Raw genomic sequence first — 22,828 nt, 5'->3', positions numbered from 1 at the left:
TTGGGTACTGGACATGACAACTCGAGCTCCTATTGGGCATTTACGTCGTCAATCACCGAGAGGGGTTGTCAACGGCTGCCACTGTGGAGCTGGTTCAGCCATTTTGGTTCTAATTCACATTGGTTAAAGCACTGCGCGGAGCCAAAATGGACCCAGTTTCACCACTACACACCCGTGTGCTATGATTGGTTGCTTGGTAAAAAACTTGTTAACCATTGGCCGCAATGCCCACGAGCTAAAGTGACAACGCCCGCTTCTGACAGAAGACACGCCTCTCTGCCATGCTGCTTCGCGGTGTATGGCGGAGATTGGCTCCCGTGGTGTTGTTTGTCTTATTTCATGGTCGGTGATTGGTCAAATTCACATGTTCTCTTAGTATTGGCCTCTGGCTCGTCCAATCATAAAGCATATATCCGCGCAGGCGCAAGGCTCAACGCTTTCTGAAACATATCAGTAAAAGCCTGCTTCAAAATGTGACGGATGCTCATTTTAAAGCAGGAAAAATGCAGGACCTCCACTAAGGACAGCGTGTTATTGTTTTAGCTGCTGGATAACGTCCTTCGTCCAGGACTAAATTTGATCACTGACTGAGAAACCAACCTACAGCACGCGCACAGGGAACACCAAATTACATTATATTTGGTAGCATCTGTCAGAAAAACATGAAAGCAAGCTGCACAAGAATACATACCCGTGTCAGTAATCTGAATGTGAATGAAGACTCTTTAATACTACAAACACATTCATCAACTCACAAATGGTAAATGTTGGTGTTAAGTTATTGACAATTACATAACAGAAAATGTTCCCGCTTATCATAGCAGATGCAAAAGGCAAAATTGGCTTTCTTGTCTCCATGATCTGGACTACAGCCACTCATTTTTAAAATGCTTTTATTTCAAATAAAATGCCACACAATTCAACAAAACTCAGCAAACTCCTATCAATTTTCAGCCACAGCTGAGCACTGATAGACCCACTTCTAAAAAAAAAAAAAATATATATATATATATACAGAACTGTTGCCTAACAAAACAGGTTTGAAATAACAAGAAATGGCATAACATCATCCACAGCTGTGAGGGGAGAACAGAGGTAAGCTTCTCGGGCATCACAATCAGTTTGTGATACTTTCAGGCGATGAAGTCCAGTGGTCTGTTGAATCCACCTTTTCTGTTCATGTACTGCCTAAAAAAATAAATATATAAGAAAACATTACATCACTGTTACCCTCGCAACACTTGCAGATTACATCATCGAGCACCAATGGGAGAGCCGGGATCTCTGCATAGAAACACCTGCAGAGGTGATTGGCTACAATAACGGTGGTTGATGCTGAAAGCGCTCACTGTGAGGGGACTGAAAGTTGACACTTAAACTCTGCAACCTGACCAGCAACTGGGGATTATTAAACAAAAACTTCGAAACCATCACTACATAATAAAGTCTTATGAAACAATTCCAAAAATTGTGTGTGGCTGTGGGCAACACTGCTGCGTACTGCACGACCAACTAACAGCTCTATGCAATTAGAAACTATTTGCTGTTGCTGACGTACCTGTATTTTCTCTTCATGGTCACATTGACAGCATATGCATTGACGGATCCATCGGTTTTCCTCCCCTGTTTGAAAGCAATGTTACTGCCTCTCATACACAAAACATCACATACTGCAGTTCAAGTTAAACAGTGACATTTTACTAATTAACAAAATGTCATCATCTCTGCTCGCTTTCCACTGATTCTTTAATGGATAACTCTGAAGATAGGCTTTTGCAAAACAAAACAATTCTGAACTACAACAATAAATAGCTCCACTAAAATAGGGCTGAATTAGATTGAGAAAACACTACACAATATGTGTTATACTGTCAGTAACAAAACCATGATGGCAGTGTTTGAAATTGTATTTAACAACAATAACTGAACACAGCATTCTAAATATCAAAAATCAAAACATATGGATCAAAACATATTGCCGAGGTGTTTTGATCCATTGAAAAGAGTAACAAGAAATTAAGTCCAATGTTTCTGTCAACAAAAGGAGTTACATCTCGGTGTCTAACTCAGCACTGCCTTCAATATCATACCTGGATAGTTTGTTGTCTAAAAACATTATTCTAACTACAGGTTTGTTCAGCTTTCAGCACTTTTTTGTCAATAGGCAATGAATACTGCAATAGAGGCATGACCTTCCTCATATTGCCAAAAAAAAGCACAGTGAGGGGAAATGTAAGTGAGACAATATAATCAGGAGCGACCCACTGTGAGTTGTGGCTACTCCAATAGTGTTGGCACTGAACATGTGTTAGTGGAAATTCAAAGCACAACAGCAATAAATGTTACATCGAGCAGGCCCACAAAATAAAATCAAACACACAGTATGTCGACCCTCAGTTCAGCTGTGAAATGTAATGAACTTAATTTGAAAAAAAAAAAATGCACCCCCTTGTGGCTGAACATCATACGACACCCTTGTGCTCTCACCTTGCTGGAATCAAAGGAACCAAATCCCATCAATTTCATCATCTCAATCTCCTCTTCTGTTTTGCCCTGCATGTCTTCCGCTGTCAAAAAAATTATAGTTTTGAATTTCAGCAAAACAACATTGCTCTTTGTAAAACATAAACATTTAATAAGCTGAATATGCTCTTATATAAAGTATATTATTAATCTAATACCTGAGATCTGAATGGGTTTTGTTGACTTAGCCTCTTTGCGCTCATCATCACGTCGGTCAGAGGGTGAAGAGGAGCGGTGACGTCTGGGAGGAGACCTGCAGAGGCGACACAATTGGCTATCAAATGGCTGCAGGACAGGTTACCATGACTACAGAGGTCAGGTACTTTTGCAACTTGAAGTGATTAATATTGTTCATGGTCTGTGTAAGTCTACTATGCTTGCAGATGAATGTGCTCATTTTTTAAAAGGCAAAGAGTACCATCAATGCGCTCCAAACAATCAGAAAGACTATGCTTTTCTATGACAAAACACTAAACTGATATTAAGTGACAATAAGTCTAAAATGTAATATTCTATCTTACATTTTTGTAGCAGCCAAAATCTGGATATACAAAATACTATTCAGTGTTACAAAATGGCAAAAAGTGCATCTTCACCTTGAGCGTCTCCTGTGAGGAGATCGAGAGCGACTTCTCCGACGCTCTCTATCCCGGTCTCGAGAACGAGAGCGATCCCTTTCCCTTCGCCTTCGCTCACGCTCCCGTGAAGTTGACCGGGAACGCCTTCTCTCTGCAGGAAAGGAGGAAAACAAGATTACATTAGCAGTAAACTGGGGAACTTTAACAAAACTTATTGGCATCCACACACTGACATTCTTCTTTATATCAATTTAAGAGATGCTCTTCTCTACTTTATTGTACTTCTGTGCAACATGTTTTAAACATGCTATAACAGATACAAGTATAAATGTCACTGGAACTATACAAGTCCAGTTTTAGTGCTCTGCGTATGGCAATTTCATTTTACAAAAGCAGAATTCAAATGTGTGCCACAGCTGAATTATTGCCCAGTGACTGACATCAGAATATGGATAGAGAAGACACATGCTGAAACTGTTAAGGTATACACTGACTCTTGATAATATAAGATACTAAAGCACTGTCAAGGCACTTTTACTTCAATCTTAAACCTAGCTCATGATTACTTCAGATAGAACTTGGTCTGCTAAGTATGCAACACATTTGCATACAGTTGTTGTTCTACATGAAAGATAAGGCTCTGATCTCAAACAATGTGCCTTCAAAAATCCCTTTAATTTGGTTTGAAACACAATCCCTGCTTCACGAGGTGCAGTTCAGCCAATATTCTGTGACACGTGTGTGGTTGGGGAAGCTGTGACATGAATGTTGCTGTTCTTGCTGATTGCTGCTTTAATTGTATTTTTAAAAATATGTAGATGCTCAACTCTTACTCAGCTTCTATCACCATCAATCTTTGATGTCAGACAAACCCAAGACAGGATGATGTCAATCACAAGTCACTGACTCAAATGGCAAACAGAGATTTATTGGAACAGGTGACAATATCTGACGTTTTACCCGTGGTCAAATGATATTATACATAATTATATTATTTCTATTATAACTTATATGCGGTAGATTACCACAATTAGTATATAAAGTGTTTTGGTACAACTGCAGGGGCCAAACAGGTTAAGATCCTCAAGCTTCACCTATTCTGCTAATTTGACACTAATATTCAGAGATTTATGTTTAACGCTTTAACTCAAAAATAGTTAAGAACACCAAGGACAAAGTAATCTAAATATCCCTGATAGTTAAAACGTGTCAAACCTACACTGAACTGTGAGTACATCTAGAAAGTTCTGTTAGCTTCCACACACTCAGAAACCTCCAAAACCTAGTCACTGTGATACAAACCTGTCCAATGTCCCACTGCTTTTTTAACAGCGATAACTACGCTCATGTTGAGTAACTAAGTAACTTAAGCTAACGTCACGTAAATTAACGTTAGCTTCATTATGTAGTAAATACAGGGTGCCATACAGGCCGAAGATTATTGAGTCATATTGTTGGGGAATAAAATAAGTCTAATAACATCTTCTTATACTTATTTATTTTTTTGTGTAAAAGCGAAAACAGCGTTACCGTAGATGTAACGACCAGCTAACGTTAACCACACGCAGTGTTGACATTTGCTAAGCTAACGATACTTCTAGTTTCTTACCTCGTCTTGGAGGAGTTCGACTCCTGCTTCTGCCCATTTCTCTATCAGATCAAATATTACTCTCGTAGATCAATGTAGCACCAAATAGAAAATAATTTGCTGTAAGAAACAGTAACACACTGTGGGGTGTTTGTTCGAATTAATGTTAATCGGTACCACTTCCACGCAGGCTCTTCTGTTGTCTTTTATGGTTGATATGTGAACTTCCGGTAACCTCTCTACAGAAGACCGCCCTCTATGGAGCCGGAGGAGAAACTGTCATCTGTCTTACGCACAGAGTGTATGTAATGTAGGCTATGTATTTTAACAAAGTAAACATAAACATCGTTTACTGTGAGTAGTTAAGTAAGAAGAAGATGAACTGATTTCAAAAGGTATGAAGTTAAAGACAACACGTTTCTTCTGTATTTCAAGCAGGATTAGTTTGTTATTACAATCTTTTACAGTTTCAAAATAACAAAAAAAGGAAAAGAGCCTGCAGCAAAAGTGTGGGCACCCTGTATTGTCAGTATTTAGTAGAGCCCCCTTTGGCAAGTATCACAGCTTCTAAACACTTTTCGTAGCCAGCTAAGAGTCTTTCAACTCTTGTTTGGGGGATTTTCACCCATTCTTCCTGCAAAAGGTTTCTAGTTCTGTGAGATTCTTGGGCTGTCTTCATGCACTGCTCTTTTGAGGTTTATTCAGACTTTTAATGATGTTTAGGTCGGGGGACTGTGAGGATCATGGCAAAACCTTCAGCTTGCTCCTCTTGAGGTAGTACTGTTGGAGAAGCCATCCTCTCTTCATCTTCAGCTTTTTTTTTTTTTTTTTTTTTACAGATGGTGTGATGTTTGCTTCCAGAATTTGCTGGAATTTAACTGAATCCATTCTTCCCTCAACCTGTGAAATGTTCCCTGTGCCACTGGCTGCAACTCAAGCCCAAAGCATGATGATCCACCCCTGTGTTTAACAGTTGGACAGGTTTGCTTTTCTTTCTGCATCCTTTTTTATCCAAACATAGCTTTCCTTATTGCATCCTAAAAGTTCTATTTTAACTTCATCAGTCTACAGGACTTGTTTTTAAAAATCATCAGGCTTGTTTAGCTGTTCCTTTGCAAACCTCTCACACTAAATTTTGTGGTGAGGTCACAGGAAAGGTTTTCTGCTGATTTCTCCTCCAAGAAGGTCATATTTTTACAGGTGTCACTGCACAGTAGAACAGTGCACCACCACTCCAGAGTCTGATAAATCTTCCTGCAGGTCTTTTGCAGTCAAACGGAGGTTTTGATTAGCATTTCTCGCAATCCTACTAGCAGCTCTCTCAGAGAGTTTTCTTGGTCTTCCAGACCTCAACTTGACCCCCACGGTTTCTTTTAACTGCTAGTTCTTAATTACATTATGAACTGAGGAAACAGCTACCTGAAACACTTTGCTATCTTCTTATAGCCTTGTCCTGCTTTGTGTGCATCATTATTTTAGTTTTCAGAGTGCTAGGCAGCTGTTTAGAGTAGCCCATGGCTGCTGATTGTTGGGACAAGGTTTCAGGAGACAGAATATTTCTGAAGCTTTAAAAAATTGCATCACCTGGCCTTTCCTAACAATGATAATGAACAAGCCATAGCTCTAACAAGCTTATTATGATCTGAGACCTTGGTAAAAGTTGTCTGAGAGCTCAAATGTTTTGGAGTGGCCACACTTTTGCATGGTGCTCTTTCCCTTTTTTTCACTCTAAAATTGTACAAAATAAAAATAATACACTAATCTTGTTTATTATGTTTCATCTTTAACTTCATGCCTTTTGGAGATCAGTTCATCTTCTACAGCATGTGTTTACACTATAATAAATTCATGGTGAAAATATATTGTACATTGGTAAAAGTGTGCATTAGCACCACCCACAGGTCTAGATTGTGAGATCACTGTTGATTCCATACTCAGGCACAAGCTAAGCATGGCTAGTACTTAGACTATTGTTGGTCAGAAACTATTACTTTATAATATTTAAAAACATGCTGTGTATTAGTTGTTACATTACTAGCAATAATTCATAAGGTTAATAAAGCAGAGACAGATAGACATAAACTAGATGTCCAGTTGGTTTTAAATCAAACTTCATCTTTAATGACTGATACATGGTAACCTTGCAACACTCACTTATACATTCTAATATAAAATAAATTAAAACCATGAGCAAACATCACACATCAGCGTTTTGATAACAGCTACTGGTTAAAACAGAAAATAATTACAACTGGTAGGAGGTATTTTGCACACATACATTGAAAAGAAAATGAGAAAAGTGGAATGTTTAGTACCTTCATTATCTTCTATTACTGGGTTTCAAACTGCATTGGCAAGCAACAAATTCTTTATGCTTTATCCTGTTTTGGGTTATAGAGGCATTAATAGCAGCTCGTGTTTCACTGCGAGCCAGCATATTCTCCCCCCTGCTTTCTTCTCTGCTTTTTTCCTTGTTCTTCCCTGCTGTAACAATGTCAATAGGCTGATAGTTTTACATTAAACCTGCATTCAGAGGAGCACAATCAGTAGCTATCAGTATATTTCTACATGTACTGTACCTGTGCTCACGCGGTATACCTGCAACATCTATCTGATAATTAAAACCAAATCATGACTAGAAGATGCCTATGATAATGAACAAATGTAACGTACTAGAATGTCAATATACATATGACAAGTGCCTATACATGGAGAAGGGGTGCATAATTCAAGGAGACTTCAATTTCCACCGTGTCTTGCAAAGTTGTGGATAAAAAAGAAAAAGGTATGAAACAAATTCTGAGCGGCAAGTGCACAAGATCACACGAGTAACCCCAGTTTTGAAAGGAACGTGTATGAATGTCTATACAGTGAAGTTAAGTTAATGGTTTGATAGCACAGCAGGTGAAAATAAGACGTGAGTAATACAGGGACTGTGTGTGTGTGTGTGTGTGTGTGTGTGTGTGTGTGTGTGTGTGTGTGTGTGTGTGTGCGTGTGTGTGTGTGTGCGTGTGTGTGCGTGTGTGTGTGTGTGTTACAAGAAGCGTCAAAATGTTGGGTTGTATCCGACCTGGGTCAAATAGTATGTGAAAGTTATTATCAGTGTTTTTTAACCTGCTGAAGATGAATCACCACTTGGGTCAAATCAGTGAGTACCAGTGTTACAGTAAAGTATTTGTACGTCAATTTATCACACTGTGTCTGTGGACGACATCTTAACTGACTGTGTTTGAACTGATCGGATGTGGTTAACTCATCGGCTACTCCGTTGTACACTAATGTTTCACAGTAGTATTTCACCGAGGTCTGGCGTGTCTGAACGCCTCAGGTCTCCGCTTTCTCCTTCTGCTTCTTGCTCTTTTTCAGGAACGATGGTGGCTTGAACTTCTTTTTCTTCTTGGACGGAGACTTGGAGGGTGAGCCCTCTGGGGTGCCGCCTTGGGGTTTGGGTGGCAGAGCAGCAGGTGTGGAGGAGGTGTCGTTGGTTGAGAGCGCCTTCATCCCTTTCTCCAGTTCCTCCGTCGTCTGCTTCTCCTCCTCGCCTCCGTTCTGTATGGCTGGAGAGTCGGTCTTTGCCTCCTCTGCTCCAAGTTCAAAACATAAGAAAAAGCACAGAATAATCAGCGACCAGACAGGGAGCCGTCAGCCAGGTGGAGCTGCAAAGCTACATGCTAGACATGTCACTGCAGATGAACATGCTTGCTTAATGAGAAGTGGGTCGTCATTCTCTGTACTTACTAGTGAGACAAGACCAAAGCACCAGAGGTGTGCCCTATGAATCAGTGTGGAGTGACACAGAAAAGGACAGACAGACAGAAAGACAGACAGACAGAGTACAACAGACACATTGGGTACAGAGACAGATGGGCTGAAATGTAACTCAGACAGTAACAACTGAGACAACAGACTTGTACCAGACATTTTGACTTAAGGCTGGGCAATATACTGATATTATATCAATATTATATGAGACTAGATGCTGTCTTAGATTTTGGATATTGTAATATCTTAAGTGTTGTCTTTTCTTGGTTTTAAAGGCTGCATTACGGTAAAGTGATGTAATGTTCTAAACTTATCAGACTGTTCTAGCTAGTCATGATAGTCATATCCACATTAATGATAATTATTTGTCAAAAATCTTATTGTGTTAATATTTTGTGAAAGTACCAATAGTCAAACTGTCAATATAACTGCAATATCGATATTGAGGTATTTGGTAGAAATATCCTGACATTTGATTTTATCCATATCGCCCAGTCCTAACTGACTTCCTGTGCTCATGTGGAACTCATAACCAAAATAATGTCTGCATTCCATTTACTTTTACTTTTAGCTATTTTAGCCAGGGCTCACCGGCAGAGCTAAATGGACCAGAGCCATTTTTAATCAAAAGTTCAACCTGTATTTTCCTGCTTTGTCAAGTCAAAATGTCTTTCATGAGAAACATAACATGATACACACACCAATACAGCCTGACACCCCATGTTACTCCTTTATGTATCTAACATGTAGTGGTGGGGAGTAAGTCAACTAGATGTAGTTCAATTTAGTCATAGTTGGTTATTTTAATACGTAGCTACTTTGGGTCAGGTCATTTCTGTAGTTAATTACAAACTACATATTCTTATGACATTTTTTGGCATACAACATGGCACGTTGCTACATCTCCATGGTTGTCAGTTGATTAATCACCTATTTCATCCTAAAGACATCTGCCGATGAATGCTATGAATTTTCTTAGAAGTTTAGCATTTTCCTTATTCCACCCCAACAACTGCTCCCTAAACCATCCTTAAAGCACATCCTCTGGGTGCCTAGGTGAGGACTGGCCTGCCCTAGTCCCTAAATCGGAGTGTCAGTTTAGTTGTAGCTCCAAGTAAAAATATGAGATTCCAGACTTTCATAATTTCCCTTGATGTAGTTTGGATGTAGTTGAACTACTTTTTTTTTTTTTTTTTTTTTTTTTTTTTTTTAGTTTTAAACAAATTGTACTTTAACAAGCTATTTTTTAGGTGCAGTTAAGACGTAGTTAAAATACTTTTAATTGTGAGGTAGCAAGTAGTTTATGATTTAGGAGGTAGAGTGGGTTGTCCACTAATCGGATGATCGGCGGTGCATTCCTGAGCTCCTCCAGTTAGCATGTTGAAGTTTCCTTGGGCAAGATACTAAACTCCAATTGCTCTCAGTGAGTAACTGCGTAGCAATGTTTAACTGAGTAGCAGTAGGCACCTTGTACGGTAGCCTCGGCTACTAGTGTATGAACATGTGTGTGAATACAGTAAGTGAATGTGGCATGTTGTGGAAAAGCGCTTTAAATGATCAAAAGACAACTAAAGTCTTCCAATAAATCCATTAACTTTTTGATAAACTACAGTTTTAATGTAGTTAACCAAACACTGCTAACATGTAAACATCATTGGGACCAGAAATGAGTAAATTAACTTCCAATCCACAGAAAACACTGTAAACAGCTTTCATAAAGACTACGTCCTCTGACAAAAACTCACATCAAAATTAACACTGTATTTATACTGTGCTATAATCTATGGCTAGCCTTAATAATTCTAACCCCAAACTTTCACCACTGATCGCTGAGCAGCATCAAACTGGTTAGTTGCACTCTCCACAGCCAGTCACTATAATAATCTTTGTGCTGTTATTTTCAGTTTGTGTTTCAAGCTCTTTTTTTAAACTGTAACTGTATTTTCTTTTGAAATTGAAATTTTAGTCGCTGTTTAATTGGGACGCAAATTCAGATTCAAAAGTTACAGATATTTGCATGTGAATTTTGTTTAAATTTTGTTACCATACTGTACATTAATGTGTCCTCGTTACCCTCCTGGATGTATGTATCAGCACTTTCCACTTTCTATTATCACAACGAGAGTAGTTCTCTCTAATCACTCAATTCAAGTATTCAAGTATTGAGAAACTGGCATTAGATGAATTGTTTCTGGACGTGTGCTAACAGAGACGGTATCAGCAGCATATGAAGAGGTGTAACACAGCTGTCAGTGAGTGTTTGAGGCATGAGAGGGCAGAAGCAGCACTGAATCACACATGAATCCATGTAAGGCTTGGAGCAGGCTGCTGGTCAGATATGCGGTGTGCAAAGCAAGCAGAGCAGACAGTCAGCTCTCTGCCAAGCCTCACCTGAGAGAGGAGGGTGGCTAGGTGGAGGGCCCTTTGTGGGAGAGGTAGCGGGAGAAGACTCCTTGTCATTTGCCACCTCCTCCCCTACTTACACAAACACACAAAGGCACACACATAGTGAGGAACAGTGAGGGTGCAGGAGGTTAGAGTTGTTTAAGGCAAAAGAGACGTGAACACAGTTTACACGACAGTCACAAGAGAAACCAAGTTTGGCTAAGGGTGCTGTGTGTAGCATTTTAACTTCAACTATTTGTACAGACATTTTGTACCATGCAACAAGAGTTCAGAATCTGCTGCATGGGCTGAATGACAGCACAAGCGGAGCAAACGATTTCACAGTTTCTGACAATGAAATATAGAATAAGTAAAAGCCTGGTGGAAATTTTAATTTGAAACTGAAAGCCTGTATTTGCAGTTAGTATGTTACAAACAGCACCTTTAAGAAGATTAGAAAACAGTGTGCAATGCATTAATAGGGAAAGTGAGAGGTAGCATATTAAAGTGCCTTTCCTTTACTATACATCCAAAAGTATGTAGACACTCCTATGGTGCCAGTAAATGACTGTACAAGACAGTGAAATGAAATTCAATAAGATCAATCAATAACAATAAACAGATAATATAGTTGGTTAAATTGTTAAATGGACTGTAAATAGCTACAGGTATTAAGCTTTACGGTTTTCCCTTAACCTCCAGTCAGTTGTTCTTTTGTTTTTGGACACTTAAAAATGTCTCTATTCCCTATTTTCTCTATTAGCCTACAACTTGTAGGTCTGTCTCATGATGCCATGGGACCCAAAACTATCTAGAGACATCTGTAAATCAGTGGATACATTTTTTTGAGTGTCACAACCCCCACTAAATTACTCATTTAACCATCGGGATTTGATCTATTTGGTCTGATAACATTTAAAAAGTCTAGAGGAGCAGTGTGATTAAATCATTTTATCCCCATTTAAGTTAGCGAAGAGCTAAACCGGAAGTTAGTCACTCGGCCGGCGTAAGTCTCTGGTCTGCCTGCTCTATAGAGAACCCTGGGTGTGACGTTTTTTCTGTAGGCTGATGCGGAGGTTAGCATCTGGTTCCCTTGTCAAAAAGCCAATGGGGTTTTGGATTATTGCAGAAAATAAGCTCTGTGGAAAACTCACATTTATGTTACTTACACATTTTGTTCAGCAAAGTAATCTTTACAAGTTAACACCACTTGATTATATGATTTTTTCAGCGTAAATGCAATTGCCAGAAGTAAAAAGCTAACGTTAGGCTATAAACAAACTATTCAGCGGTCACATAACGTAATGTCATCACCACAATGAGGCTGTGATGATGTTCTGTAGTCTTATCTAGCCACTTGTTAGCAACCACCTTTGGAAAAACAGATGGAAGCTTCAAAGTTCATGAGTGACATATTTTATGTCGCAGAACAAACTGTGAAAATCTCTTAAACTTGTATGAACCACAGACCTTACTTCAGGCTTCTAACCAAAAACCTATTAAAAAAATATTAACTTTGAGACAAAGGAACCAGGAGTGCTAAAATGCTAACTCATATCTGGGTTTGAGGACTCATTCCCACCCACTCTCTAGGCCCAACGATGCAGAAGCACAGCAGAAGATCTGGCTAATTTTACACACGGAAATCAAACTTTTTTGACTTCACACACCATGGAGCAACTTCCATAGGAATGAACAAGGCCCTGCCTCTGACTCTGTGTCGAGTTCTCTTTATACATCCACAGTCTTATCACCCAACCCCAGTCGCCAACCTCACTAAGCTCTTGTGGCTGAATGGGAGCAAATCCCTGCAAAATGTGATGGAAGGCCTTCCCAGAGGAGGCGAGGCTTACAGCAGCAGATTACTGCCTGTGGTTTCGGAAAGACATGTTCAACTATCACATATGGGTGTTGTTTGCCAACATAATCTTAACCATGTGTAGAAATTACTTTTAATTTGAGGATAAATCTAGTTCTACACCTAAGAATGAACACCTACTGTATACAATGACTATAATAGTCGCTACTGTAACTGTTTGTTTCAGAATCTAAGTATAGTTAATAGTCAGCTGGGTTGAGCTGAATGAATCATACCATTGGTCCCTCCATCCTGTTTCCTCTGCACCTCCTTGCGGTACTCCTCCAGCTCCTGATCTGTCAGCTGGTTGAAGGGGTTGGGAGGTTCTGGCTCTGCTGGGACTTTAGGTGGGCTGACTGGAGACTAACAGCCAAGCAGAGACAGAAAATCACAGCTTTTAATACTGTAGTTAAAGAGGAGGATTTGGAGAGGAAAAGAGCCAGATGTTTGGCAAGCAGTGAGACTGTAGTTTACCGGAGGACTGTCAACTGTTATGACACTGGCGAGGACTTGAGACTGTGGTCCTGCTGTCTTCATGTCCTGACGATTCTGCTGTCGGATCTGAAGAGAGAGAATAAACATTTTTTACAACACTTCCGATTCATGTGACAGGACTGTGGCTAGGGGTTAGAAGTGGGGGATAGGGTTAGATGCGGATAATTGGAGACAAAGAAGGCCAAAAGCAAGGAGCAGTTACCTTGTTTCGTGTCTCAATCACCTCTTGAGGGTTGGTGAAAAGAGGCACAAACTGGTTTGGGTTCTCTATCTTGATGGCTGTGCTGCCAGCTTGTGTCAACTCTTCTGTCTTCAACCACTGAAGGAAAGACAGCCATCATGAAAACAACATCTCAAGAAAAGTGAGACAAAGTTTATGAATCCATATGTCCATTAATGCACAGGATCCTGTCTGTTATTTAGTCACTTGCATCTTTAAAAAGTATATTTATATCAAGCAGTTTTGATAGTGTGGATGCCTGTCCAGCAGAGGGCAGACTCTGCACTGCAGTAGTCATCACAGGGCAGTGGGCTCTCCCCTGCAATGCAGAGAAGAGGAGAGAGAGGAGGAGAGAGGAGGGTGGGAGGGACTGAGGAGAGGAAACAGAAAGGGAGAGCCAAGCTCCTCCCACTGATGCCAGACAACCTCTCTCATATTGTTTTGGCTTCTAAAGGAGTCATCACTGCAGCTCTTCTTCATCTCTTCTCTTTGGTACATATAAATAAAAACAAATGCTCCCCTGTGCACATCAACCTCAATGTGAATCAGAGGGAAAACTGTGATTTTGGATACAGAGACACCCTTTGTTGAATGCATATAACATAAAACCAATTTCTCTTTAAATCATTACAAAGATGGAGACTTAATCAGCCAGTGTGTCTGTCTCCTCCTTGCAATAGTCATCTTAAACCCTCTAGCTTCAAGCCTTTTTTTATTTCCTTCCTCTCAGCTCACTTTAATCTCACTCTTGGCTCCGATCCCTCTGCTCTCCAGCTTCTATAATTTTTTTTATGACTACATATCTCTACAGACACTCCACCTATTCCTCCCTCTTTGAGCAGGAGACATTACGCAATGGCCACAGTGTCGCATAGTCTGCACAGCATTATGGATGTTGTAATAAACAATTAGTGCAGATAATGCATGTTTTTAGACCAAGTTGGGACCAGCACAATTCATTTACACATGCCTGGTCTGCAACTTTATTTTAGACAACTCCTTCTCAGTGTGATCTGTTCAATAAATCAGATGTGATGATTTTGGGAGCCTCACAGTGGTGCGCTGGTGTCCTGGGCTAGCTTGCTCTTGGCTGACTTTTTGGTAGGTGTTTGGGGTGTTGAGCCATCGAGTCCTCTCTTGCTGCTGGCGCTGAGCAAAAGGGTGCTGCCTCAAAGCGGGGTGGACTCCGTCGTCATCAAACTGGTGGAAAGCCGTGGCAGTCGCGGGCACCTCCACCTCCCTCCGCGTCCGCGATCGCTCCAGCAGCACAGGGAAACGGTAGGCATAGCCTGTACGGTAGCCCTGAAAAACAGCAGGGGAAAGATGCTTCAGCTCATCCTTTGGTGGACCAAATGGTGCAGAAAGCTGGCACTGTTCCAGCAGTCTGCTATAGCACACTTACACTGCACCATGTCATGTCAAGATGTAATCCAGTTGAGGATTACAACACTGACTCACAATATTTTGGTCCTGATTAGGAGCAGAGCCTGGCCTTTAAGGTCTCTTCCCTCAACAGAAGGTGTGTCATTTGGAAATATGCTTCAGCCCTATTGGCTTTCTTGCAGGTAACAAAATCTGCCTACAAGCACTTTTAACACTAACTTATTAACACAATACATATCTTGTTTATCCTTTACAAAAACCAGTGTGTAAAAACAAGTTTAAGTGGTTTAATAGGGAGTTAACTCTCTACTACATCTTGGCCAGGAGCAATGACCTTCCAGAGTCTAGTCATCATTATGAGGTTGACGGGCAACCGGCAGAGACCTCCGTTAAACTACAACCTTTAATTTTTACAGTTCTGTTTTTGACTTAACAACATGCAATATAAGATGTAAATGCTGAGTTTTAGAGGAGCTGGTCGATGGACTTGCCATCTTCAGATAGGGCTAGCTGTCTCTAAGACTACCTAAAAACTTAGCAGACAAAGCACTGCATGCTTTAGCAAACTCCATAACCATCTCAGCTTGCACTCTGAGTGCACGTTCGTACTTTATATAATAATATGTACATGCCTTTGTAAGAATGCAGCACAAAAATCCTGAATTATTATGGCTGATGAAAATGAGAAGTTGGACTGAGTGTCAAAATATGGGCTAGTTTTATCTCTAAGGCTTGGAAAATTCGACAAACTAGACTGAATGATGTGGCTTCAAGTCAATAAAACTTTTTTAGGTTACAATTTTGCCATCTTATCCAAAAAGTGATGCAGGATGTAAGTCACTGCCCCCAAGTCAGATTTTTTTGGGTAGTCCCAGCTGTTTCTCCTGTTTCCAGTCTTCATGCTAAGCCAACTGGTTGCTGGTCGTAGCCTTATATTTAATGGACGGATATAGGAGACGTATCAATCTGATCAATCGAGCCAAACCTTTAACTGATGTCAGCACTATGTTCAGCTTTCAGTACTTCAGTATCCTCTGTGTAATGCAGATGTTTCCGTGGTTTCTGTTTCATAGAACAGCTATATTTGCTGTTAAGTTATTTGCTGTTAATACTGCTGATGCAAACTGAACATTTCATGCTGGTTTACATTAAAAGCTTTCCATCAGCAAACCACAGGAAGGCTTTTATGCTTATATTGTGATTGAGCTACAGGAAATGGAGCACTTGTCATGGCGCTTATGCTGCACTTACATGACATAAGATAGATGGTAGAGATGGGAAAGTCTTTCATATCATCAGACAGCTCAAGGCGGTTATAGAATTGCAAAGTTGATCATGTGATGGTTAAAAATACTGTGCATTACTCACATTAATCATATAGCACTATATCCATTAAATGCGGGGTGACTAACCTGGAAGGACTTCAGCTGATGTGATGTGTTAATATCACATCAGCTGAATCTCTAATGTTCAATAAAAGTTGGTCTACACAGCATGATACAGACATTTTCAGTGCTGTCAGTGGAGCAGTTTTTAATATTGCGGTGAGCTGGCTGGATGAAGAGTTGCAGCTGACAGACCTGGTGTGAATCAGCAAACCTCCCACACACATCAAGGTGAGTAAAACCTTTTATCATGCCACCCTTTTCATTTAAGCAAATCTTAAAAGGGGTAATCTAACAAATTAGCATCACGCTGCCACAACGCTGCTGCAAGACACTTTACTTTTTTAAATGAATACTAGCAGTTTAACTATATTCTGTGGCTGACTGGTGGACATTGTGCACAAAACCGAAGCAGACATTCCTTGGACTCAGAGCGGTGACTCAGCATTTTTATATATATATATATATATATATATATACAGTGCAGGCCAAAAGTTTGGACACACCTTCTCATTCAATGCGTTTTCTTTATTTTCATGACTATTTACATTGTAGATTCTCACTGAAGGCATCAAAACTATGAATGAACACATGTGGAGTTATGTACTTAACAAAAAAAGGTGAAATAACTGAAAACATGTTTTATATTCTTCAAAATAGCCACCCTTTGCTCTGATTACTGCTTTGCACACTCTTGGCATTCTCTCCATGAGCTTCAAGAGGTAGTCACCTGAAATGGTTTCCACTTCACAGGTGTGCCTTATCAGGGTTAATTAGTGGAATTTCTTGCTTTATCAATGGGGTTGGGACCATCAGTTGTGTTGTGCAGAAGTCAGGTTAATACACAGCCGACAGCCCTATTGGACAACTGTTAAAATTCATATTATGGCAAGAACCAATCAGCTAACTAAAGAAAAACGAGTGGCCATCATTACTTTAAGAAATGAAGGTCAGTCAGTCCGGAAAATTGCAAAAACTTTAAATGTGTCCCCAAGTGGAGTCGCAAAAACCATCAAGCGCTACAACGAAACTGGCACACATGAGGACCAACCCAGGAAAGGAAGACCAAGAGTCACCTCTGTTTCTGAGGATAAGTTCATCCGAGTCACCAGCCTCAGAAATTGCAAGTTAACAGCAGCTCAGATCAGAGACCAGATGAATGCCACACAGAGTTCTAGCAGCAGACCCATCTCTAGAACAACTGTTAAGAGGAGACTACGCCAATCAGGCCTTCATGGTCAAATAGCTGCTAGGAAACCACTGCTAAGGAGAGGCAACAAGCAGAAGAGATTTGTTTGGGCCAAGAAACACAAGGAATGGACATTAGACCAGTGGAAATCTGTGCTTTGGTCTGATGAGTCCAAATTTGAGATCTTTGGTTCCAACCGCCGTGTCTTTGTGAGACGCAGAAAGGTGAACGGATGGATTCCACATGCCTGGTTCCCACTGTGAAGCATGGAGGAGGAGGTGTGATGGTGTGGGGGTGTTTTGCTGGTGACACTGTTGGGGATTTATTCAAAATTGAAGGCACACTGAACCAGCATGGCTACCACAACATCCTGCAGCGACATGCCATCCCATCCGGTTTGCATTTAGTTGGACGATCATTTATTTTTCAACAGGACAATGACCCCAAACACACCTCCAGGCTGTGTAAGGGCTATTTGACCAAGAAGGAGAGTGATGGAGTGCTGCGGCAGATGACCTGGCCTCCACAGTCACCGGACCTGAACCCAATCGAGATGGTTTGGGGTGAGCTGGACCGCAGAGTGAAGGCAAAGGGGCCAACAAGTGCTAAACACCTCTGGGAACTCCTTCAAGACTGTTGGAAAACCATTTCAGGTGACTACCTCTTGAAGCTCATTGAGAGAATGCCAAGAGTGTGCAAAGCAGTAATCAGAGCAAAGGGTGGCTATTTTGAAGAAACTAGAATATAAAACATGTTTTCAGTTATTTCACCTTTTTTTGTTAAGTACATAACTCCACATGTGTTCATTCATAGTTTTGATGCCTTCAGTGAGAATCTACAATGTAAATAGTCATGAAAATAAAGAAAACGCATTGAATGAGAAGGTGTGTCCAAACTTTTGGCCTGTACTGTATATATATATATATATATATGTGAACACTCCAAGAGAACTCAGACCTCTCTGACGTGAACCAAACTCTTTTGTTTCGCTTAAAGTCTGCGAATGTAGAACACATCAGACCACAAAAGTCCACAGCACACAGAGACACTAAGGTTTTCCTTTTTTAAGTTCATCTGAAAGCAAGGGGCTTCATAATCGCCCTGCAGTGCCTCGTCAAAGTAAAAACAAAACTATGTCAATATATATTATGTATAGTGTGAACAGAAAGAGGACTGAGTCTTCTTTCAAATTAACTGACAATGTGAACACAATAAGAACTGAGTCCCTTTTCTGTTGGTCCACTTTTTGGTGCACTTTGGGGGGACTGACTTTGGTTTGTTTAAAAAGTACTATATGTGAAAACACCCTAAGTAGCTTTAGGGTGTTAGGTGCAAGCTGAAAGTGTGAAAACACTCTTTGTTATCTACACTAGACTTCTCCCTGGGGTAGCTTTGCTAGAGTTCGACTTCTTCTAGACTGGAAGAGCTATGCTTCGAAGTAGCTTCCCCAGCACTGCCCCGGCACATCTTCAGCTTGTACAAATGCAGCTGCTCTGCTCTTACATAGGACTGGCTGTGGATTGCACATCGCTCCCATTTTAGTTTCACTGCATTGGCTGCCAGTGAAATTCAGGATGGATTTTAAGATTCTTTAAATCCCCTATAAAGCACTACATGGTCTAGCTTCTGCATACATTTCCGAGCTACTTACCCCTTACGCTAAAAATCTGTTGGCTATACCCCGTGCCAAATGTAAAACAATAGCTGACTGCTGTTTCGCTGTCCTAGCACCAAACTTTGGAACAATTTCCCCCTTCGATAAGATCAGGATTGGCTCTGCTGACTGTCTCAAATATATTAAAACAACCCTCTTCTTAAAGTTGGCTTTTATAGGGTTGAAAAGCCAAGGGTTGATCTGTGTGGTGACTGGGTGCTGTATGCTTTCTGTGTTTGTATGTATTTTATAATATTTTTCTCTTAGTGCTTGGTAACTGTGTCTTCTTTCTTTCTGTACTGAAGTTGATGTAAAGCACTTTGTAATGAAGTGGCAACCTAGAGGCTGAAAAATAAAGCCAATGTGGTGGCAAAGTGCCAAAAACTGCAGTTCCTCTAACGGCCACTTGAGGCTGGCTCCAAGAGTGAGTCAATTCCCATAATTCACCATGTTAAAATACCCAACTTTACAGCAGAAAATAGCATGTGTACACCCTGGTGCAACAAATAGTTTTGGTATCTATAGTTAATTTCCAAACTAAAGACAACTGTACAGGAGATGATTTTTTTTATACAACTCATCCGTTTGCATTTCATTAAGGCTTAAAGTTATGCATAATTAGGGACGCTGCTGCTTTTGAGTGAAAGATGGGTGCTGTCCTTTGACAAGTCACTATAATAGTGTCAACACTGGTTAGTTAACGTGACCATGGTGTAACCCCAGATATAGTCGTAGTTGGTGCTTTTTCAGTGTTTTCAGTCCATGAAAGTTCACTGTAATGTTTTTGTCACCTAAAAATGTCTTGTTCAGTGTAAGATATTCAGTTTTTCTGATAAGTACGTTTTATTTTAATGGTTTTAACCATAGCTGTAAATGCACCGTGCTAACTAAGCTAGTAGTTAGTGTTAGGGTTATCTCCATCTTCTCGTCCAAATATGGTCACATCTGTGTCCAAAAAACCAAGATGGCAACAGACAAAATGCCAGAATCAAGGCTTCAAAATGGGAGTCCACTAATCAACATTATGGTGGCTTCATTCATTACTTCACACAGTCTATATTTGGAACCTGAGTTAAAAAAGGTGCTATGTAAGTAAAGTTTTATTAACTTAATTAGGCTACTAAGAAACACTGGATTCTACCCTTGCCATGATAAGACTCACTTGCAGACTGCCCCATGAGCCACAGAGGATAGTGTTTTTAATCTGTATAATACCCTTCAGGACGAGTAAATCAAACTTCATGAGTAAATTTGGTGGACTGACAAAATCTGAAATAAATCTTAAAACATCACTGTACACATGTTTCTGTTCAGTATAATTGCTGTCTACCAAGTTATCCAGGGTTCTCATGAGGGCTTCGAACTCATGCTCCCCGATGCGACTCTTGTGCAGGGGTCCAAAGGTGGAGCCAGCCCAGCCCACAGTGCCGGCTATGTTAGGTTTATGGATGGCCCGGTCCAGCAAAATCAGGTTCTGTTCACCACCAGCACTGCACAAAGCTGACACCTGGCAAAAAACAAATAAGGGTTTAGAACAGGATGCTGCTTTTCTCAGGCCGTTTATATTCAGGAAAAGCTACACAGCTTATATTTACACACACATTTAAACTCAAGCCATCATAGTGCCTTGCTCAGAAGCATCTTAACCATATTTACTATGACACATCAACCTTCACAGATCTGAAGGTTCAGTGACCTTACAGTTGAGTATCTGCCTCCCTAAAGGGACTGTTGGTCCTGTAGGATTACTGCAGTGACTCTTTGGCACACGACACTCCTCTAGTGTATTATACTGCAGTGCAGAGCTGCTGGCTCAATTACAGCACGAGGGTACCAAAAGAAGGGCAACTGCCCCAGTGTAAAATTGGTGCATCTACATTACACATGCCAGCTCACTCTCCCACTCTCACACACCCACATATGTAGATGCAGTGGCAGCACTTTGTGTCCAATACGTCAGCTGTTAGTCACTATAGTGTGAGTGTGTGAATTACCTGGATCTGGCAGGCAGCCTGGATGTGGTAGATGGTGTAGAAGGCCTCCTCCACAGACTCCCCCAGAGCCACGATGCCGTGATTTCTCAGCACCAGAACCTACACATCATGAAATTAACATTTACACAGGAGTGAAAACCACCTTCACTCTTTCTGTTTTACAATTGCTGCAGGTTATTGAGAAATGAGAAGGCACACAAAGACCAACTCTCGAGTTTAGTCTCCGAGCAGCAGCACCAGCTTCAATAATTAATCCAGTGTAAGGCCACATCACCTTATGTCTACTCTTCATTCATTCATAAAGCTGAATCAAACCACACGAGTCGCACAGGAGCAGTAACCGCTCAATCAGGCAATGATACCAACATTTTGGATCAAGTGTCTTTTCCCTTGAGGCCTGCTCACCTTACAGGTTGGACCGAGGCTCTTCTGCAGCTCCACTCTGTCCTCCTCCTCCTCCATGACTCCATTGTAGTCGTAATAAGCCACATCACCCACCAGCAGAGCCTCATGGGACAGAGGCAGGAGGCCGCACTTCATAGCTGAAACCTGGAGATGGTTAGTCACGGCAGCAAAGGTTATGAAACAGAATGCTGAAGACACAATGTGCTTTATCTGACTCAAACAGAACAAGACAAGGCTGCAACTACTACCTTTATAAAATAATATCAAACTCTAAATAAAATAAGTAGTTTAGATGTTATTCTATTCTAATATAACAAATGTGCTGTTACTATATGCCTCACTCCTCAGTGTGTATCTGGATGTGAGCGGCACAATTGTAATGGTGTCACTTCTTAGCAGGATGGGACAGAGCTGTGAGCTGATTCCCACCTCTCCCTTGGCATGAGCCCAGGCTGACTCACCGCAGCTGAGGCAGGTGTTTGGAGGTGAAGCAAACAGCGGACATCTGGCCGAGCGGAGTAGATCGCCGAGTGCAAGCTGAACCTGTCTGTGTCTACGCCCAGGTTGGTGCTGCCCTTCTCCACCATCTCACCCAGGATATTCACCTTTACCTGGAAACCACAAAACAAAAGATGTTTTTTGGTTTGTTTTACAAGGAATTTTTCACTGGTTATGAAACAGTCTCAATATGATACTGATACTTGTATATGACCTACATAAGCAAATGAGGCCATCTGGAGAAGAGGGTGTTCCTATATAGTTATTCTTAATGCCTGTCACCGGGTCAGATTCCCGCCAAACTGGGAACAAAAGATTTTTGGCACACAGACCAGAAGAGCCTGTGTTTACATTTAGGTTGCAGCGGTATAATGTAGAACTCTATATCGTAGTATGAAATTTGGCAGTTATCATACAGTGCACATTTACTTATCAATGGTACTGAGAAAAAATACAACCAGATGGAGAATCTCACCTGTGCATGGTTATTTCCTTTCCTCTCCCACTGCCTGTCACACTTCTTATACATAGTTTCATTAAAAAATGGTTTCAAGTTTGAATTATGATAAAGCGTTTGCTCAACCAAAAACTCTCCTGTTTTCATTCTTTTAATGTTAAATGTAACGTACCGTGTACTATGGAGGTCTCACACCATTGCAACCCTGGTTTATTTTCCCAGACACAGTTTCACAGTGAGTGCGACATTAGCCAGTTAAAAGGAAGCGGGATTAGATTTTGCTTGAGAGAATTTTATTTTTGACGTTACATTTTGTGGTTATGGCTGACACTGGGGCAAGATCAGCAAAGAGAAAAAGAAAAGTGATTGAACTGACCTAAGGCCTAAATGAAAAAGCTAAAAATGAGAGTGATAGAGCACGGACTAAAACATGAGTCAACCTTGGTTGATGAGA

The 22,828-nt window shown here is 40.7% G+C and overlaps 2 protein-coding genes across 5 annotated transcripts in view; both read right to left on the bottom strand.

The window, feature by feature from the left end:
- Positions 1–876: 876 nt before the first annotated feature.
- Positions 877–4,914, bottom strand: snrnp27 (small nuclear ribonucleoprotein 27 (U4/U6.U5)). Its single transcript, XM_049578393.1, has 6 exons — positions 4,711–4,914; positions 3,120–3,252; positions 2,682–2,776; positions 2,488–2,567; positions 1,559–1,623; positions 877–1,188 (listed from the first exon to the last, which is right to left on the bottom strand). Exons 1-6 carry the CDS (start codon positions 4,745–4,747, stop codon positions 1,134–1,136), a joined length of 465 nt encoding a protein of 154 aa, XP_049434350.1. The 5' UTR covers positions 4,748–4,914; the 3' UTR covers positions 877–1,133.
- Positions 4,915–6,793: 1,879 nt separating this feature from the next.
- add2 (adducin 2 (beta)) overlaps positions 6,794–22,828 on the bottom strand; it is a 28,446-nt gene continuing 12,411 nt past the window's right edge. For 2 of the 4 annotated variants that reach the window (XM_049579227.1, XM_049579228.1), the window contains exons 6-15: positions 21,881–22,030; positions 21,420–21,563; positions 21,015–21,113; positions 20,351–20,527; positions 14,463–14,711; positions 13,392–13,508; positions 13,169–13,255; positions 12,931–13,057; positions 10,843–10,926; positions 6,794–8,270 (exon numbers count right to left, since the gene is read on the bottom strand). In XM_049579227.1, the coding sequence (XP_049435184.1) occupies positions 8,014–8,270; positions 10,843–10,926; positions 12,931–13,057; positions 13,169–13,255; positions 13,392–13,508; positions 14,463–14,711; positions 20,351–20,527; positions 21,015–21,113; positions 21,420–21,563; positions 21,881–22,030 (1,491 nt within the window). In that variant the 3' untranslated portion in view covers positions 6,794–8,013. Of the gene's footprint in view, positions 8,271–8,427; positions 8,462–10,842; positions 10,927–12,930; positions 13,058–13,168; positions 13,256–13,391; positions 13,509–14,462; positions 14,712–20,350; positions 20,528–21,014; positions 21,114–21,419; positions 21,564–21,880; positions 22,031–22,828 lie in introns of all 4 variants that reach the window. The other 2 variants (XM_049579231.1, XM_049579230.1) reach the window with 2 other exon arrangements.

Source organism: Epinephelus fuscoguttatus, linkage group LG6 (assembly GCF_011397635.1).
Source record: "Epinephelus fuscoguttatus linkage group LG6, E.fuscoguttatus.final_Chr_v1".
Taxonomy (NCBI): Eukaryota; Metazoa; Chordata; class Actinopteri; order Perciformes; family Serranidae; genus Epinephelus; species Epinephelus fuscoguttatus.
Note: the sequence above shows the minus strand (reverse complement) of the source record. Positions and strands in the feature narration are given on the sequence as shown.

What these genes read in the sequence shown, in the direction of transcription:
- snrnp27 (XM_049578393.1), bottom strand. Translation starts at nt 4,747, where the DNA reads ATGGGCAGAAGCAGGAGTCGAACTCCTCCAAGACGAG. An exon ending in AAAACCCATTCAGATCTCAG is followed by an intron (nt 2,568 to 2,681) that starts GTATTAGATTAA and finishes TTTTTTTGACAG; the next exon opens with CGGAAGACATGCAGGGCAAA. An exon ending in ACCATGAAGAGAAAATACAG is followed by an intron (nt 1,189 to 1,558) that starts GTACGTCAGCAA and finishes TTATTTTTTTAG; the next exon opens with GCAGTACATGAACAGAAAAG.